Source organism: Thalassophryne amazonica, chromosome 10 (genome assembly GCF_902500255.1).
Source record: "Thalassophryne amazonica chromosome 10, fThaAma1.1, whole genome shotgun sequence".
NCBI classification, from domain to species: Eukaryota; Metazoa; Chordata; class Actinopteri; order Batrachoidiformes; family Batrachoididae; genus Thalassophryne; species Thalassophryne amazonica.
This window is the reverse complement of record NC_047112.1, coordinates 27766307-27786646: the sequence shown is the minus strand read 5'-3', so window position 1 is coordinate 27786646 and position 20340 is coordinate 27766307. Positions and strand designations below refer to the sequence as shown.

General features: G+C 40.6%; 1 protein-coding gene across 4 annotated transcripts in view; it reads left to right on the top strand.

Annotated features, from left to right (window-relative positions):
- The window catches only part of slc44a5b (solute carrier family 44 member 5b), a 172097-nt gene that overhangs the window by 115583 nt on the left and 36174 nt on the right, over positions 1 to 20340 (top strand). For 2 of the 4 annotated variants that reach the window (XM_034179639.1, XM_034179638.1), the window contains exons 3-9: positions 6680 to 6753; positions 13076 to 13160; positions 13437 to 13521; positions 13662 to 13775; positions 17007 to 17067; positions 17153 to 17276; positions 19341 to 19373. In XM_034179639.1, coding sequence (XP_034035530.1) covers positions 6680 to 6753; positions 13076 to 13160; positions 13437 to 13521; positions 13662 to 13775; positions 17007 to 17067; positions 17153 to 17276; positions 19341 to 19373 — 576 coding nt within the window. The remainder of the gene's footprint in view (positions 1 to 6679; positions 6754 to 13075; positions 13161 to 13436; positions 13522 to 13661; positions 13776 to 17006; positions 17068 to 17152; positions 17277 to 19340; positions 19374 to 20340) is intronic. The other 2 variants (XM_034179641.1, XM_034179640.1) reach the window with 1 other exon arrangement.

Sequence of the window (20340 nt, the reverse complement as noted above, 5' to 3'; positions counted from 1 at the left end):
TTTCTGCAAATAAACATTATCCATTCTTCTGCTCAAACAGCAAGTAAGGGGTGCATCCACGTGTGGAGGGGGCGGGGGGTGCATGGCTCCCCACAACAGCCCTAGATTAAAGGTCCACTTTTGAAGACATTTTTTCATACTATTACTACAACCCCAATTCCAATGAAGTTGGGACGTTGTGCAAAATGTAAATAAAAACAGAATACAATGATTTGCAAGTCCTCTTCAACCTATATTCAATTGAACACACCATGAAGACAAGATATTTAATGTTCAAACTGATAGACTTTTTTTGTTTTAGTCCAAATATTTGCTCATTTTGAAATGGTTGCTTGCAACACATTTAAAAAAAGTTGGGCCGCCATCTTGGACTGGTCATCTGACCCGCTCCACCCAGTGCTGTTTGGCAGCGCAGTGCATTTAATCCATCATAACTCTCTGAATACTAAACCGATTTTCACACCTTTTTTTCTGAAAACATTGTACATGTAGCTATGATACAGGATAAATGATATGCTGTATATTAATATTCATAGTGGGATTAACAGTAATAGAATATTCCGATAGAATATTCTGATATAGCAGACAGGTATTTCACAAACACTGGAAACACACACATTATACATATATACACACACTAATATATGATAGAGAAGCGGATAGTGGCAGTAAAGTCGACTATTTTAGTAATTTGAAGAGACAATATATGATTAGGCTATATATATAGATATAGATATATATACAGTGAGGAAAATAAGTATTTGAACACCCTGCCCCCACCAAGTTCTCCCACTTAGAAATCATGGAGGGGTCTGAAATTTTCATCTTAGGTGCATGTCCACTGAGACATAATCTAAAAAAAAAAAAAAAAATCCAGAAATCAAAATGTATGATTTTTTTAAAATAATTTATTTGTATGTTACTGCTGCAAATACGTATGTGAACACCTGTGAAAATCAATGTTAATATTTGGTACAGTAGCCTTTGTTTGCAATTACAGAGGTCAAACGTTTCCTGTATTTTTTTCACCAGGTTTTCACACACTGCAGCAGAGATTTTGGTCCACTCCTCCATACAGATCTTCTCTAGATCTTTCAGGTTTGGAGTTTCAGCTCCCTCCAAAGATTTTCTATTCAGTTCAGGTCTGGAGACTGGCCAGGCCACTCCAGGACCTTGAAATGCTTCTTACGGAGCCCCTCCTTAGTTGCCCTGGCTGTGTGTTTGGGGTCATTGTCATGCTGGAAGACCCAGCCATGACCCATCTTCAATGCTCTTACTGAGGGAAGGAGGTTGTTTGCCAAAATCTTGCAATACATGACCCCATCCATCATTCCTTCAATACGGTACAGTCGTCCTGTCCCCTTTGCAGAAGAGCACCCCCAGAGTATGATGTTTCCACCCCCATGCTTCACAGTTGGGATGGTTTTCTTGGGGTTGTTCTCATCCTCTAATGGTAAGTGGAGTTGATTCCAAAAAGCTCTATTTTGGTCTCATCTGACCACATGACCTTCTCCCATGCCTCCTCTGGATCATCCAGATGATCACTGGTGAACTTCAAATGGGCCTGGACATGTGCTGGCTTGAGCAGGGGGACCTTGCTGCCCTGCAGGATTTTAAACCATGACAGCATCATGTGTTACTAATGTAATCTTTGTGACTGTGGTCCCAGCTCTCTTCAGGTCATTGACCAGGTCCTTCTGTGTAGTTCTGAGCTTTCTCAGAATCATCCTTACCCCACAAAGTGAGATCTTGCATGGAATCCAAGACCGATGGAGATTGACAGTCATCTTGTGTTTCTTCCACTTTCTAATAAGTAATCATAACAGTTGTTGTCTTCTACCAAGCTGCTTGCCTGTTGTCCTGTAGTCCATCCCAGCCTTGTGCAGGTCTACATTTTTGTCCCTGTTGTCCTTAGACAGCTCTTTGGTCTTGGCTATGTTGGACAGGTTGGAGTGTGATTGATTGATTGAGTGTGTGAACAGGTGTCTTTTATACAGGTAACAAGTTCAAACAGGTGCAGTTAATACAGGTAAAGAGTGCAGAATAAGAGGGCTTCTTAAAGAAAAATTAACAGGTCTGTGAGAGCCAGAATTCTTGCTGGTTGGTAGGTGTTCAAATACTTATTTGCAGCAGTAACAAACAAAAAATTTATTATATATGTATGTATATATATATATATATATATATATATATATATATACATATATATATATATGTGTGTGTGTGTGTGTGTGTGTATATATCAGAGAAAATTATAATATAAATTATATATAAAGTATCAATATAATTCCTACATATATATTAAGTAGTTATATATCAGAAAATGGTAACATATATGTAGATCACATAGCGCAGGGGTGGCCAAGTTCGGTCCTCGAGAGCCACCTTCCTGATACTCTTAGTTGTCTCCCTGCTCCAACACACCTGAATCCAATGAGAGCCTTTCATTGGATTCAGGTGTGTTAGAGCAGGGAGACAACTAAGAGTGTCAGGAAGGTGGCTCTCGAGGACCGAACTTGGCCACCCCTGACATCGCGTATCAATATACTTTATATCAGGTCAGAGAGAGAAAGACAGAGTTCCAAAGCTGTACAAAGAGAGAGAGAATAAAATGTAATGTAAATGTAAATTGTCAAATTAACACAACATGACGTTCCCACCCCAAATCATATTTACACGTGTACAAACTTGCTCGTGCAGCTCTCAGCACCTTATTATAATACTAATAATAATAATAATGCATTATATTTATATAGCACTTTACACACTGCTAGAAGACACCTTACAGAACAGAGAAAATAACAAAGCAACTTTATTATAGAAAGATTAAAAAATAAAAATAAACAAGAATATAAAGTCAAACCTTCACTGTCCCTTGTGATGGAATGACTATGATGACCGGTCCAAGATGGCAGCCGCATTTCTTGTGCCTCAGCAACCAATGTGGCGTCTTCTCTTTATAATGTCTATGGTGACAACACCTTTAATCATGTTTATCTTCTGTTGTCTGCGCTGCTTCTCGGGCAACATTTTGCATGTGCATCAGTGCACCTCTTGACCATCTGCTAGTTAATCATGGATGGGTGGGAAGCAGAAGATTAGTAGAAATATATGATGTCGCCATGTCCCTCTGTTGCATACAGATCAAGTACAATTCTGTCTTCAAAGGAATATTTAAGAGGAGAGGAGAGTTTTACGTAAGCTTGGGCCTTATTCAGAAGAGAGCTTTGATCCTTTGAAAGAGGAATGAAAGAGTTGGAAGAAATGAGGGCCTCAAGTTGCTCTTTGGACATTGGGGGTAGTCTGAAAAAAGTGTAAAAGCAGGGCTTTTTTCCAGTAGCATGTATTCAAGGCTTGCAATATTGCTGCTTTTCTGTGATACATATTGCAATGGGAAAAAATACATTCATTTTTACACTTATAGTGAATAGCTCAATTTGTAAAGAATGAGCCATTGTAGAATGATTAGGGTGATTTTGTAGGGGAATGCATCTGCACAGAAAATAAAATGTTGAAATTCAGAAATAAAAACTTAAGATTCTGCAAGGAACCCCCAACAAATGACCTGTTTTTGGGCAGCATCATCCTTTCTGTGCCTGAATTAATTCCATACATCTGACATTAATTTTGATTTGGGAGCCATTTCTGTGTTTTTCTCAAATCCCTGCCTCCCACCATTAAATGAAGCTACCCAGAACAGTTAAGAAGTTGCAGTTTCTTGAATGGGTGCTTGAGGCTAGCTCTAAAAGCAAGCAGATTCCCATTGAAGCCCAAGTTAAAATTCCAACATTATTGGAGAAATAAACATGCTTACAGCCTGGTACAAAAAACAATTCTGGTCACTATAGCTAGTTTCCCCTCTACATGACAACTGTATAGGAGTGATTTTTAATAACTCATTTAATACATTTTAAGCTATAAGGTTTTTGCATAATTAGGGGCATGGTCACTTTGAGTGAGAGCTAATAGGGTGCCCCTGAGCCGAGGTCCGACTCAGAGCTCCAGTAGCAATTTTAGTAGTAATTTTAGTAGTAGTAATTTTAAATATAGCTAAATTGAAATTCAGACACTTTTTTATTTTGTTCGAGCTGCACAAAATTAATTTCCGACTAGGAGGCCACGAACCAACTGCAGTATTCATGTGGTCCACCAGGGGGCTATGGCCCAGACTTTGGCAACCGCTGATCTTGCTAAATTCAAGATTGCACAGCATGTGGAAGGCTACACTCTGAACAGTTTTGAAAGAGCAAAGAAGGGGCTGCATTGACAGCTTCTCTCAAGTCTTAAAAGAAGAAAAGAAGCTTGTTATGCGAAAAACAGCGAGACAGTGAGAGAGAGAGAGACTCAAGAGAGAAATACTCCCGGTTACTTCTTTAAACTAGCAGACTGAAGCTGCCGTGGAGAGAAAGAGAGGTAATCATCAAATAGCTGTCTCTGTGCCTGTGGGGCACTTAACTCTGGGGGGGATTCAGAGTCTTATTAGAAAGTCAGTAAAGCTTTACTACACACCCTCTGAAAACTGAGGATACACACAACACTCTGTCAAGCCTTGCAGCAAACACTCAACTCACCCACAGGGCAGAAAATACATTTAACATGTCACGATGGACCACTATAAAATCATCAAACCTGCAATACACAAATGGTCCGCAAGAACATCATCTTTACTTGGTTAATTTTAGAAACTTATGACTCATCTTGGTGAGCTCTCTATCATGAACCTGAAAAGTCTTACAACTGGCATGAAAGAGGCACGCAGCCAGCATAGCATGCAGTTTGATTATGTGGTTAAAACTAATCAGCAAATTATTTTTTCATTGTAATTTTGCAATTACTGTGTTGGTAAATGGGGCATCTCTCTTAAAATTAGGCCACTATGTAGTGCATTTGGTCAAACATGATCAAGCACGCAGGTGCATCATCACTGAGGATGCCGATGATCAGACCAGGCCAAGGGGTCGCCCACCTAAAAACTGGTTGCAGCACGAAAAATGGTTATTTTGGGGAAATAAAGATAGACCAGAACATGTATCCTCTTGTAAAACATCAAGTGTTATGTAGGAACAAAAGAGAGTGTGTGATACCGAGAAGTGAATCCAAATTTTTCTCCTACTCGTGACCTAGTACCATTCTGTACAACGCTACATTCTTCCATGATTTATTAGGACATTGTATTTTGAACATGTCAAGGGGGAACTATATTTCATTTGTTTGAGTGGATTGTCGACTAATAGAATCCATGGGTTCAAACTCCTTTGAAGTATCCTTGGATAAGGCACTGAACTCATAAACTGCTCATCTTTGGAGCACAGTGCCACCCTTCCACCACGAATGTGGGATGAAGATGCACAAAAATAAGGTTTTGGTAGGGCTTAATACAATATTGAAGAAAAAACCTGGCTGTTTTAGATACTCTGTCTTTTGTCTAAAATGGTATTATTACAAAATTTCTGCAAAAAGGTCAAAACTGTATCCATCTGTCCTGTTACATTTAGTGATTAAAACAAAGTAATATAAAAATGTCCTGTCCTGCTGACTTCTTAAGTAGTCTTCTTTATAAATCTATGCCACCCCAACAGTGTTTTTGTTTTTACCGAAGCCATCAAATATGGCCGTTGGCTATTGCAAAGACTTTGCGTCCGTCTGTCTGTCTGTGCACAGGAACGTCTTCCAACTCGAAGCTAACTTCTGCCCTTGTCAAAAGGTCATGAATGTAAATATTGTTTATGATGGATTGATTGATTGATTGATAGAGGGTTAATTGTAAGACAATAGGATCTTAATAATTAATGTAAATAACAATAAATAAATATATACTTTGCACTTAGATACCAGTTAAACAAGTGCAAATTATAAAGAAGACCATGCTCATATGGCCGCGGTTATTTTAGCATTGCATTATATTTATTATTAATTTGCCTGTTAAGCACACATGAAGTATCTGCGGTGCAGAGGAGAGAAGAGAGGTGTGTGCATCACGTTAAACAGGAGAATTAGCACACAGCAGGGTAGAACTAACTGTGTTAATAATCTGTAATAATAATAATAATCCTGTAGTCCACCTCATTTTACATCTCAAATGAATTACAGCTACAGATATATGCAAATACTATGCCAGAGTGAGGCGCATCATTCTGTGAGCTTGCACACAGATCCCTGGTTGAGGGGTGTATGTGACACATGTGGATATCACCTACATTATGTGACGAAATCTCATGTGGGAATGTCAAATCGCTGTTGCTGGGTGGGTTGTTTTTATGTAAATGTACAGTGTGGGAGAGGGGCCTTGACAACTTCTGACAGCTGTGTGCTTTGCACAAATAGAATTCTGTACCCTCGAAAAGGATTAGAAGAATTGGATATTTGCCCTGAAGGTCACGCATGCACACAGAGAGAATACATAATATCGTATGTCCAAGAAGAATATGAATTGTTTATTGTGCTCCTTCATGTTATTTTGTCTAGTTTCTCTGTTCTTCTTTGTATACATGAGGTGGATTCCTAATTCCCCCGGAGGTCGCTAATAATAACATGCATTTGCTTTTGTTTTTCTAAGCTTCTGTGAATAAAATCAGCCATTTATTTTCCAACTTCTTTTCACTTTTAGTGTTTTGTTTGCCGCACACATATTGTTTTCATCTCTCTCTCTCTCTCTCTCTCTCTCTCTCTCTCTCTCTAGGAGCTGCACTGATGTGGTTTGCTGTGTTATCTTCATCATCGTCATCCTAGGTTACATCGCTCTGGGAACCGTGGGTGAGTTTGACACATTGCTGCTGATTTCATCATGGGAAGTTTTATCACGATGCACAAACACGCAGACACACACGCAAAATAAAGAAATAAATAAAAATGGTGATATGTTCTGAGGTCTAGAAGTGAGAATTGCTCACTATCCTTCTGGCCGGAAGCATGGAATAGAGTGGTGTTGGGGAGGTGAGTGGAAGTCATGTGCTCTGCCTGTGTCTTTGAGTCATATTTAACAGCATCAAAATGGACCTACTCTGCACCATAGGATGCAATCAACTCCAAGACTACATAAGCTGTTTTGTTTGATTTTTCATAGCAGGAGGATTTAGGAAAAAATTATCATAATACATGCAAGGAGTTCTTAAACACTGTTCCCCCGGAGAATAGACTATTCTTTTAAAGTGGGAGTTACAGTGCAGCATAACACTCTATAACTCACTCTGCTCCAATCTGGAGTTAAAGCGATTGTGTTAGAAAAGCTGTTCTGATGTCGCTGTCATGTTTTTGTCTCGGAGACCAGTGGCTCGTTTGAATCACATTTCTTTGACACCATTTAGTTCACTTGAGTACAAGGACAATGCATGTTTTGTGTAACTAGTTGCACTCTTGCACTGATGTCAATCACCCAACTGCCTCTTTTTTCCTTTCCTCCTTATTTCTCACTCTTCATCTTTTCTTTTGTTTTTCTTTTTTTTTCTTTTTTTTTTTGTATTCTCTCGCAGTTTTTAACCTCCGCCAATGAAGTTGGACAGAGATTGTGTTTTCGCCCCGTTTGTTTGTTTGTGAACAGCCTGGAACCTGTAATTTTTCATATATCATTATTTTATTTTATTTTTTACAGAGGATTCATATCCTGATAGGCAAGAATGGATTCAGTTTTCAAGGTCAAAGGTGAAAATCAGGAAAAATCTTGCAAAATTGGAGAAATCCCTATCCTTTAACATGCAGCCAGGCAGGTGGAGGCCCAGCTTCCACAGGGTGGGGGAAGCTCGCAAGTTAGTGCGCCTAGATAGATAGAGTGGCATCAACTTAGAACATGAAGCCATTTTGGGCCCAACTGAACTACTGAATGAACCTTTAATGTTTTCAACATTTTTTTTAAATCACTTAACCGCATAAAGCAACACATCCAGGTACAGGTGCTATCAAAATAAATATAAAAATAGTTAAGATATCACATTTACAATTTATGATAGTTTATTTAATTAATTTAAAGCCTGATTTATACAGCTGCACGGCTGTAACTCTGTGTCATACAGTGACGTGCATGACAGTTTAAAGTTCTCCGTCTGGATTATGCTTTATTCTCAACTAATTTGACCCTGAAAGGTCAAAGGTAAGCTGTACATTTTCCTCTTTTACTGACTTCGTATTGTAAATATGCATACTTTTCTGATCCATTTGTAGTCAGCGCGTGCACTGTAAAAACTGTTAAAATATGGTGGCAGACAAAAACAGAAAGCAGCAAAGTGTCAAATCACAGCCGGCTGTGATTTGACACTTTGCTGCTTTCACTGCGCAGCCTGACGCGCACGTCCAGGCTGCAGTTTGTGCACGGTGTGAAATAAACGGTCAGACTTTTAATCATGGAAATGACTCCGGTCCCACATGTGAGGGTTTTAATAGAAATACATTGCGATCGGACGGGACATTTTAGCCGATGTGAGAGAAAATCCGTTGTACAAAATCCATTATTTACATGGAAAACAATACAAAAACTTTGGGACTTTTTTTGTCCGGTGACTGCGAATATCTGGTTTATACAATGACGGTTTAGGCTTCAGCAAATAAATAAATAAAATAGCTGGATTTCCATGCAGGCAGATTAACAATGAATGCTATTTTGAATCCAAGATGGCACCAGGAGTCATGTGACCGATTTTTTTTTTTCTTTTTTTTCCGACTCGTCATGTCGCCACTCGCTCTATCTAGGCACACTATTGCAAGTGAGCACCTCATGTTTGGGCCAAAAGCCATGGGCCTTGGTTAGGCTCAGGCCAAAGAAACAACACGGTGTCACCTCCATGTGGACCCACCGCCAACAAGAAGAGAAGGAAGGTTCTGGTGTGCTTCGTGATCAGCAGTGGACGGGAGCATAAGTGGAGTCTAGTCAGGCCCTGAATGCCTCCCTACCTGGAGCACCACATTCAATAACTTTTCTCATGGCATCTGACTGACAGATGGGGGATTGCTGATTCCATTTGGCTACCGCCCACTCCCCCACGTCAGTGATGTCCTCTACACCTTTCTATGTACCCAGTCACAGAGTCGGTGTATTCCTCTATACAGGTGAGCTGGCTGTAGGTGGCTGCTTCCCTGAACATGTCCCAGTCTGTGTCCTCAAAGCAGTCCTGAGGCACTGACGCGGCGCCTTCAGGCCACACTCTGATGGTCTTTTGTTCTGGCCTGGAGCATTTCAACAGCAGGGAGAAGCAGGACACAGAGGTGGGGGCAGGATGAGGCCCTGTATAAATCGCAGATGTTTGTGTAAAATAAGTCCAGTATGTTGCCCTCTTTTGTGGCAAACATCACATGCTGGTAGAATTTTGGTGCAACAATTCTGAGGTTGGCATGATTAACGTTGGGGCGGGCCGTTTCTCGCTTTCCCTGCTTCCGCTTCCTCTCGCACTGCTTGCGGTGCCTCCTCATCCAGACAGCTGAGTCAGGCGACACCCCAGTTGGCCTTTGTCTATGCAGTAGTCCCAGGCCACGTAGCTTCTCTGATAGTCGTGTCAGCATTTATGTCTTATATTTGCTCTTTCAGCCCAGAGTTATAAGTGCTTTATGGCTGTAGCTGAAGGTGGTTCGACAACTAGCCAGACAGGCTTTGGCACAGTCTCTGAGACAAACATCAACACACAAACTAGCACCATTCTTTGGAGCCAACGAGGCGTCTGCATCCATGCACAACGGCATCATATTTTATGACCATTTTTGTGACATCAGAATTGATCAAAAGATGCCTGTGAGGACTGTGTACCCGAGCCTCTATCCATTGTGCCTGCGTATTAAGGGATGTCCTTACTGGATTATTCTCCCCGGGTTTTGTCACAGCCAGATTGTACAGTAATGCCAGCACCAAAAGACCCCGAGCAGAGAACAATGTTGGTGTGAGGTAAAAACAAACTTTATTCTGTACATCAACAGCTCCTGTCAGATCTCAGAAGTGAAGCAGAGTTGGTCCTGACTGGTACATGGCTGTGTGTTTCTCCATGTAGAACTGGAGTTGTCTTCAATGGCATCCAGTGTAAAATTAAAAATAACGTAATGCTAAAATACCCCCTTGTTTAAGTAATTAATAGGTTCCAAAATCTGAATTTGCAGCTAGCAACCAGACTGTGATGTCACAGTGCAGCTCTACTCTGATTGGCTGTCACCCCGCCACTCAAAAACTAAAGTGAATAGGTTGAATGTTAACATCTGCTAAATGTCTTTTAAATCACTTCAGAGGTATTATTAGGTTCTAAAAACAGCATTTTTAGTTTTAGAAGTATTTATTTCTAGCCCATTTTTACATAATTTATGACAAAGAGGTTATATTTATACACAAACAAAATGGAGATTCCATGTAGCTAGCAGCATGTGACGTCACCACGCTAACGTCTGTGAGATTATGCCATAAAATTAGGTACAGAATGCGACTTTTTAACCTCTGAAAAAAATACCTCTTAAAATATGTCAAGGTTAGCCATCTTGAAACTTGTCCAAGGTCTGTGTCCCAAGAACATTCCCTATGAATTTGAAGACTGTGGCAGTAAGAGAACTGGGCTTACGCTGAGCACAGACAGATGGACAGATAAATGGATGGATGCCAAGTCTTTGCAATACCCGATGGCCATGTGTTGGCCTCGGGTAAAAATGTTAAATGGACTGCATTTATGTAGCGCTTGTCCATCTGCATCATAAGGTCAAACCGCTTTATAATTATGCCTCACTTTCACCCGTTGACACAAACACACACCAATATGAGGGTGCTGCCATACAAGGTACTCACTACACACCGGGAGCAACTAGGGGATTAAGGACCTTGCCCAAGGGCCCTTAGTGATTTTCTGGTCTGGCTGGGTTTTGAACTGAGTATCCTCTGTTCTGAAGCCCAGCGCTTAACCACGAGACCATCACCTCCCTAAATTAGTGCCAGAATTAGTCCCAGTGTATATCTGTATCCAATTGCCTATGGTGACCCTGAGCACCTAGAAACATCCAAAAGACCAACAAACAACATTCTGCCCATCAGAAACTGGATCATTCACTAAGCACGGCACAGGAAGTTAATACAAAAGAACTTGTCCAGAGGGAAACTGAACAGGTGAATGGCTAAAGACCCCATGACACTTGCACAACTTTGATGCACGCACTTGCATGCACGTCGTCATGAAGATCTCACCTGCTGTGTTCCCAGCTGGATGCCATGCTTTGTTCCACTGGTTGCCACGCGCTGTGCGCCGGATGCTGCAAATATAAAATAATTATTTTGTTGCAGATTAATCATTTTCTCTGTGAGTTGTCTGTTGAAAATGGCTCTGATGGCTTCCTCAATCACAGAGGACTGCTCCAGCCGGAGCTGTTCTCACACACGCGCACGCTGAATGAGCTGGAGAAAGCATTTGGAGCCGTCAAAAAGGTAATTATTTGTCATGTTTGCATTGTCATGGCTTGGTAAACCAGTTGCATGTTTTTTCCTTCTTGTGTGCGGCTGTAAAAGTATGTTTATAATGGATTTAACATCTCATTATAATCGTTTAGATGAGCTGTGCTGTGATCAAGTGCGCTGACGCAAGCACTCGCTCTGTTCACTTCTTTACTCAACTTGACGAGCTGCACGTAGTGTTGGCGAGCAGGTCGTGCAACGTTGTACAACATTTATGCATGAAAGATTTGAACATTTCAAAATTCTCTTTGCACAGTTGCATGCGCCGGCGCCTCTCTCACATTCAGTCTACACCCGTTAAAGACGGGTTTACTCTCCTGCACGACACAGGGTGTCCAAGTGCGTGCATCAAAGTTGTGCAAGTGTCAGGGTGCCTTAAGAATACAGGCAAGGGTCCTGTACAAAATTATGCATAAAGGAAGCTGAGAGAGCAATCCTACTAAACAGGTAGCGAGTCAAAACTAGGTAAGTTGAGTTAACCACGCATTTATACTAATTATAATTTGTGAAGTCTTGGCAAGAAATTAGGACATTTAAGTACCTCATTTCCACTTTTCTTTATCCTGATTTCCATTTTTCTCACACACTTATTTTCTCCCTGTCTCATTGTCTCACCGACATATCTGTTTTATACCCAATAAGCCAGACCACACATTTCTTTTTCCCACCTTCACATGTGCACAGCGTACATGACAAATTAGAGAAGGTAGATGTCAGTGTAATCATGTCTCAATCTTGGCACAAGAATAACTTGATGTTTGCCAGTAATTTAAAAGAGTGGGAGACAATGGATGCAACTTCTTGATGAAGTGGTATAGAAGAGGATTTTCTTAAAAAGAAGACCTGAAAGTTCGGCAGTAATTTGCCAGGAGGTACATCTGAGATGCAAGCCTAGATTTGATGTTTTTGTGAAAGAAAATCCTCATCTATACCACTTCATCATGAAGCTGTATAACTGGTGATGCAAAATGCAAAACATGCACTGTGCACAATTTCTACAATCACAGCCACAGAAGCCTATAACTTCTTCTGGGTTGTCTGGGTGTCTTGGTAGCTTTCCTCATTATTCTTCTTGCATAGTCACTCAGTTTTTGAGAACTGTCTACTCCAAAAAGACTTAATCATAGAGTGCCATACTGTTTGTATTTCTTCACAATTGATGTAAATAAAGTCCAAAACATATTCAGTGACTTGGAAATGTTCATGTATCCATCCCCTGGCAATAAAACTTATTATTTCGAGGTATTATACAAAAGGGACCAATTATTTATGCAACCTGTCATCTTGGCTTTTATATATATAATTAATTTATGTCAAGTTGTAGAGATTTGCTTTGAGTTTTAGTTTAAGGAAGATAATTTTAGATATTTTTATATTGAGAAGCCTGATTTACTTTTTGTATTTGAAATGCCATAAACAAATTAAAATGTGTGAAATACCCAGGGGCCCAATACTTTTAGAGGGTACTGTATGTCTTACACATAAATCAAGGCAAAAAAAAAGTGGTTTTCAACCACAAAGGAGTGTACTGAACTGACTTTATACAAAACGGCAATAAAACTGACAGGATTTATACTCTGCTCCCTGCATGGATTCATGCTAAAAAAAAAGCATGCAGTAATATGTGTATGCTATAGGAAAGGGATCATATTGAAAAACCTTGTGGTGTATTTTCAGCCTGGATCCACGGTGACCCGAGGAAAGTGGTCTATCCCACCGACAGCCACGGCCAGTTCTGTGGACAGCACGGCACACTGAATGCGTGAGTGTAAAATGTCTGCTTCTTACACGCCTGTGCTGTGGAACAATTATGTTTCTGATTTATCATTGTTATCCTGCTAATCACAAAAGCCTTTCAGCACAATAGTCGGAGATGACGATGGCAAGCTTCACTGCTGTGCATGTGTGCGTGCGTGTGGCCATGGGCGCGTGTATGCCAAGGATTGCTGATAAATCACTATGCAGTAATGAGTTGATTTCCTTCCTTCGACTCCAGTGAGCACATCTAATTCTTTGTCTTCGACATTTGTCTCCACAGAAACAAAGCCATATTATTCTACTTCAACATATTGAAATGTGCCAATCCTGCAGTGTTAATTAACCTCCAGTGCCCTACAACCCAGGTGACAGCCTGACTGAAGCCCGGCTTGCAGCCACACATGCTACGATTACAGTGCTTTATGTTACTCTCCACGTGTTCATCCATGCTTGATTATGCATGATTGATGGTTTTTGTAATTAAGAAGATGTGTTGTCTCCTCAGCTCTGTGTCTCAGAGTGCCCTGACAGATTTGCCACATTCCTGGATGCACAGAATAGTAAAGACTGGGAATATTACAAGCAATTCTGCAAGCCGGGCTTTGAAATTGGCCGTAAGGTGAGTTGTCACGTTACTGGTTTGTTTTGAGCTCTAGCTATCCAGATGAGCAAATTTATTATTTTTTCACAGTGATGCGACTCAAGTTCTGACATATCCTGCAGTCTGTGTACTTGCAGTTTTACAATATATCCAATTCAAAGGTTTTTTATTTATTTATTTATTTATTTTGTTTTGTTTGGGGGGGGGGTTTGGTGGGAGGGTGGGGGTGGGATTAATGATTACTGGGATTTAATTTAATTATTAGTCATTTTTTCAGTCACTAATTAGTCACACATTTTTATTGATTTAGTAGGGATGTGAATCTTACAACAACTCACGATTCAATTCGATTCCGATTCTTGGGGTGACGATTCGATTCAGAATCGATTTTTTGATTCAAAGAGCTCTGAGAAAGTTATTTTACTTAAAAAATGTTTATGTTTAAGAAAATGCGGTTTTTCTATTCTAAAGATGTAAATTTACTTATCTGCTTTGCTCTTTCAGAGTTGGCTGGCAGTTTAGCGAAGTGATGGAGTGTGCGCTGGTCAGTAATAGGCAGATACCGCTGCTCCACTTCTTTTAGCTCTGGGTGATGGCGTAGCATGTGGGCTTGCGGATTTGAAGTGTTTCCGAAGTACTTGACTTTCATTTTGCAGATTTTGCACACTGCATAAGTCATGTCAAGCTCCTTCTTATGCAGCAAATAATAAAATCCAAAATGCGCCCAAACATTTACCTTCAGCAAAGATGGTGCTGGCTGAATTAGCTCTTCGTCCGCCATGCTAAGCTGCAGCTCATGAATGTTTGAAGCACGCCAGACCCTCCCCTCGCGGGGACGTTGTAGTACGGAGGCCGTTGCATGACATACAGTACACGCAGCGAGTAAGCAAGAAAATGTTTTTAAAAAATGCTTTTTAAAAAGCGATTCTTGGACATTTTGGATCGATTCAGAATCGTAATAAATAAGAATCGCGATTCGGACGTGAAGCGATTTTTTTTTTTCGGCATCCCTATGATTTAGTCATGAATAATCACACAGAAAAAAAAATGCAACTTAAATCAGAAATATATTTGCACGTTTAACCACCAAATGAACTTGAGCTAGTCCGATTTGGTAGCTGATTCACTTTCCAGTTTGATTGCAAACAAAAGAACTCCTCACAATAAATCAATCAATCAATCAATCAATTTTTTTATATAGCGCCAAATCACAACAAACAGTTGCCCCAAGGCGCTTTATATTGTAAGGCAAGGCCATACAATAATTATGTAAAACCCCAACGGTCAAAACGACCCCCTGTGAGCAAGCACTTGGCTACAGTGGGAAGGAAAAACTCCCTTTTAACAGGAAGAAACCTCCAGCAGAACCAGGCTCAGGGATCTAATCCTTATGTACTCAACATGTTGCCTTGTAGTCCAATGCATGAACAAACACAACAACAATAAACACCTATCAATGACTTGTTAAAAAAAAATAGCAAAGCTCAAACTGGGCAATTCTACAGTAATGGAATTACAATCTGAGCTAATCTGTCATGGTTAGATGCCATATTTCCAGATTTTGCTGCTGTTATAATTCCGTTACCATAGAATTGCCCAACTGACAAACTGATTGCTGATTGCCACAGTGCAGCACCCACCCCTGTGAAGTTGGCAACCACTCAGGCAGACAACCGGTCCATTCCCATTTGGTACTTTAAGGTTTCCCATAATCCCCCTGGCGCCCCCCTGTACTTCCCAGAATGCACCATGGCGCCAGCAGAGTTCTGGCGTCTCACAGTGCATGTTAACAATAGCTAGCGAGGATGTGGATGGCATTGATCCAGCGAGTTCACGGGCAATTATGATGATGGCACATTCACCCAAGTTGAGAGGGTTATCTAGAGGAGGTGTAGGACCTCTGATGGACTTCTGCCGTGCCCCGATGTTACCTTGTTGTCCATACTTCACGAGGTTTATTTACAGTGTGCCCTGAACTGGAACTCTGCTGAAACCGACCTCCTGCCACATCCAGGTGACATGTGGGCATACCACTGGACTTTTCCAGTTACTGGGTTCCTCGGTATTGAAGTACCCGCTTGCTAGTTCATCCTCCGAAACACACCACATGGCCGTAGTGTCATAGCTGATGTTAGCTGACAGTACTCCACAATAAATACACATTTTAAACAAGAGCAATCTGAGATGTCTGACTTCCACCAATCTGGATCTGGATCACCTCCAAAATTAAGTGCAGTATTCCATGCCTTTATATCTATCTGTGGTGCAAGTTTGGTGAGAATCTGTGAAGTAGTTTTGACGTAATCTTTCAAAGCCTATGTAGAGTGAAATCTTGATGCAGAATCCAGATTAGGCTCACCTCCAAAATTCAGTGCAGTCTTCCATGCCCTAATATCTATCTGTGGTGTAAATGTGGAGAGAATCCGTGAAGTAGTTTTGACGTAATCCTTCAAAGACTATATAAAGTTAAATCTTGATCCAGAATCCAGATGTGGATCTGGATCACATCCAGAATTTAATGGAGTCTTCCATGGCCTAATATCTATCTATGGTGGAAATCCTGTCAAAATCCATTTAGTACTTTTGATGTAATTCTCCTAACGAACAGACAAATACATTTTCTTGGTGTCCTTGTTGGACATTTCTGAGCGTTTATCAGCAGCAGGTGGAATCAGGTTAAATGCCCCATGTTTATGCCTTAATTTCTTAGGGCATATGGCACCAAAAATAAAACAAAATACATCAGTGTTTTCATAATTCTTTATTTATTTGAAATAGTCAGCTCATTTGACATTTTATTTACTTGTGATATGCACTTTAATAACAAGGCTAAGAATAAGGTCTCCTTTACATGTTCCTGTCTGAACAAGTCCAGACATGTCCCACTGTGCCAATATTACTATTTAAACTAATGTCTAAAAATGTACTGGCACATTGTTATTGAAAGATGCCAACATGGCCCAAATAGGAGGCTCACTGGTCCTCACCTATGTCTATCAGAATTTGAAATTCAGAATTTCAAAGCAATAGTGCAGTAGTTTTTGCAGTGTTATTATTGGCAGAAAGTTTACAGACTTACTCACTGACTAACTCCATTATGCCAGTGCATATGGTAGATTATACGTGTTGTACATTTAGAATGATAATCGACACAATAGAAATACTTTAATGTCAAAAATTGTCCCTTAAATTAATAAACCCTGCTTGTGTTTCTTCATTGCAGTCACTTACGTTCTTCTCACCTTTCAGCCAGGAAAACAAGTCTTACGGGATGAAGACTGCCCATCTATGATTGTGCCAAGCCGACCTTGTATGTCTTAAGACTTGCAAAGATTTACTCATTATTTGTTTGCCAAATCACTGCGGACCTTTTATGTATTGTTTTTTTGTTTCAGTCCTTCAGCGGTGCTTCCCTGATTTTATTACAAGAAATCAAATTTTAACTGTAGCGAACCAAACCAACTTCAAAGATGGTGATGGTAAAATCAGGAGTGTCAGTGACCTCAAAGATGCTGCCAAGTAAGTTCACCACCTGTGTTCCACAAATTCATGAAACTGATGACAATATGCATGTAAGAAATCTACATAAACTTGATGGAGGATTGACATGCTGACAGTCAAATCAAGTATTTAAAAGGTGTTATATTGTCAATAGGGCTGTCAACGGTACCAGAAAGAATTGGACAGATGTGACAGGGTAGGATACGTGGACATGTCACTGATGCCCAGGAATGTGGCGAACTACATTCCAAAGCAAAGGCCTTTGCATGTTTTTTGCATGAAAATGCAGCTTTGCAATAAGTTAAAACTAAAATGTTGCTGTTAAAGCCTTCATTGGCTACGTTTACATGCTGTTAATATTCTGGATAACGGCATGCGGGACGGTACGGATGCGGGATCCGCAAAGAACCCAAGTCATGGCCACAGAGCTCTGCAGCTGCGGTATACCGAGACCCTGCCACGCTGCGGATTTTTCCGCAAGAAATCTATCCTTGCGGCCAGAGCGTATGGAGTTAAAATTGTCTCATTACTATTTGTAAATGCAGTGTGGTTCCATTCATTGATGTGGCAAGTTGAAACTATATGCTCCCGGATGACTCTTTAATCGTGATCGTTACTGAGTATTTAAAAAGCTTATCGCAAAGCGTTATTTTTTTACGACATAATGCAAGTTTTATAAGTCCGCGGACACTGATCTGTGTGTTACATATACAAATCAGTTTCCTCAGATCCGCGGAGCTTGGCTGTTGCAACAGTTGTCGTAAAGCGGGACTGGTTGGTTGCTGCGGTGACGCTGTGTGGCTCCTGTGTGAAGCTTAGCTAAATGTAGCAACTTTTAGAACTTTCAAGTTTTTAAAAGAAGAATTTTGCAGCATGTCTGTGTCACGGAGCACGCACAGGCGCAATGCTGTTTAATACGCTTATTTGAACCACTGCGCTAAAGAGTACAACACTAACACCCCCGCCCCCATTCCCATGATGAAATCCGCGGACACATAATTTTAAAAAATAATTCAGCTTGCCACATCAATGAATGGAACCACACTGCCATCTAGTGGATATCCAGTGTGCGTGTGTATTTGTGAATCAGTTGGCATTTGTTTGTGGATCTGTGTTCGTGAAAAGAATGTCTCAAAATGACGTTGCAGAGGAAAGCGATGAATGCGTGTAATTGGTGATCCACAAATGCTGAAACTCAATTCACAAATACAATTTCCAGTTTTACAAATGTAATTTTTTTTTACAAATTAAGTTTTATATTTGCAAATACAACATTATTTGCAAAGACCAGTTTACAAGTTACAAATATGAAATTTGCATTTGTAGATATCTGAACACATTTGCAAATCAATGATTATTTGTAAATCACCCTGTGTGCATTTACAAATATTAATGAGACAATTTTAACTCCATAGGAGCGTTCCACATCAAAACAGCGAGAGTAGTTTCTGGACCTGTTGCCAGAGTTGGCGCAGCGCTGCACAGCAGAGAGGGGGGCGGTGTGAGTGGCCCGCTGCGGCGTTTACCGAGCCAGCAGACTCAGTAAGCGCATCAGAGGCAGTGAGAGCAATCGCGGTGATGCCGACCGGTGCCGCGACCGGCCTGCCTGATAAGGACGCAGAACACAATGCGCTGTTTACCTCTGCTTCTGTGGTGTCTGGTGGGTTGCGTGCGCTGCATACAAGTAGTTGTCGTACTCAAAAGACCAAGATTCCTTGCGGATAGGACATGCGCAGAACACAAAATAATGTTCCTTTCTATGGGGATATCCCAATGCGCATTTATATGATCTGATATTCGGGTTAGAAAAGGAGTAACCCAGGGGTCTTATTCGGGTTTATAAAAACCGGAATATGAGGATATTCGGGTTTTTGCGGGTGTTTACATGGCCGTGCGCAACTGGGTTATTGCTAATATTCCGGTTATGAAAGGGTTATTGGCTGCATGTAAAAGTAGTCACTGTTAACATGTTGATGGGCTGAGATAACTGTTGTTATGTAATTAAGAAAGCAAAACAAAAAGTTTTGGTTTTCTCACATTTAACTTGGAAACTTGATGTTTTTAATGTTTTTGTCTTTGTAGCCAAGTAACTGCCATGCAACAAGGAGTCGACAGGTCTCAAAGATAATTTATTCCAGATTTGTAATTTTGTCATCAGTATAGCGTTAAACTAACCTTCCTGTTTGTGCTTTTTATCATGAGGTACTTTGTGTGTTCCTTCATCCATCTATAATTAACTGTGGACAGGAAACAGGAACAATTACTAAAATTCCAATGTGTGGCAGATGATAACATCACTTCAATCCACGACCATGTAAACTGCTGTGCAGAGTCTCTGTGGAACAAGGTGTAGAGTTGTGCAGTGCCCCCTGGTGGTTGTTACCTTTGCTCTTCTGCTCCAGTTTAGACATAAATGCGGAATTACATAACAATTCTAGATATGATCCAAACAGTTGTCAACAGACAAGGATTCTGCAACCAGTAGCAAAACAGAATTCTTTGTCCTTAGATTATTTGTATTGAGTGTTGTTTGTCCAGTGAGAATGTCCTCTGGTCCTCCATCATAGTCTCAAAATATATCTGAATCACAAAGCATTCTGGGACTTTGAATCCTCTGTATGCAGACATATTCTGTCACTGCCAGTGCTTTAGATGTAATTTTCTTTGTATGCAGTAGCAGAAACCGAATATTTCAGGAGAATGTTTCAAAAGGTGGTAATGCTTATGCAAATTTGTCAAAATACTTCTTAGCCATTCTTTGAAATTGCCTGTGGGGGCCATCTTGGAAAGTGACAGCCATTCTCCAAGATGGCCGACATGCTTGTTATGAAAATTTGAAACAGTAATGCGCAATACTGATGCTGCTGATACAAAATCATAAATTTTTAACTTTGTAGAATCCAAATTTGTAGCTCGACAAGCCATTCCTCAACTCAAGCAGCATTACTTAAGCATGACCAGCATGCTGCCTACCAGTATATAGACTTGAGTTGGATTTTCAATGGCGCTATCTGTCTGTGTCCTTGGACAAGATACTTCAGCTGCATTGTTGCAGTCCAACCAGCTGGGTGCTGTTCATGGC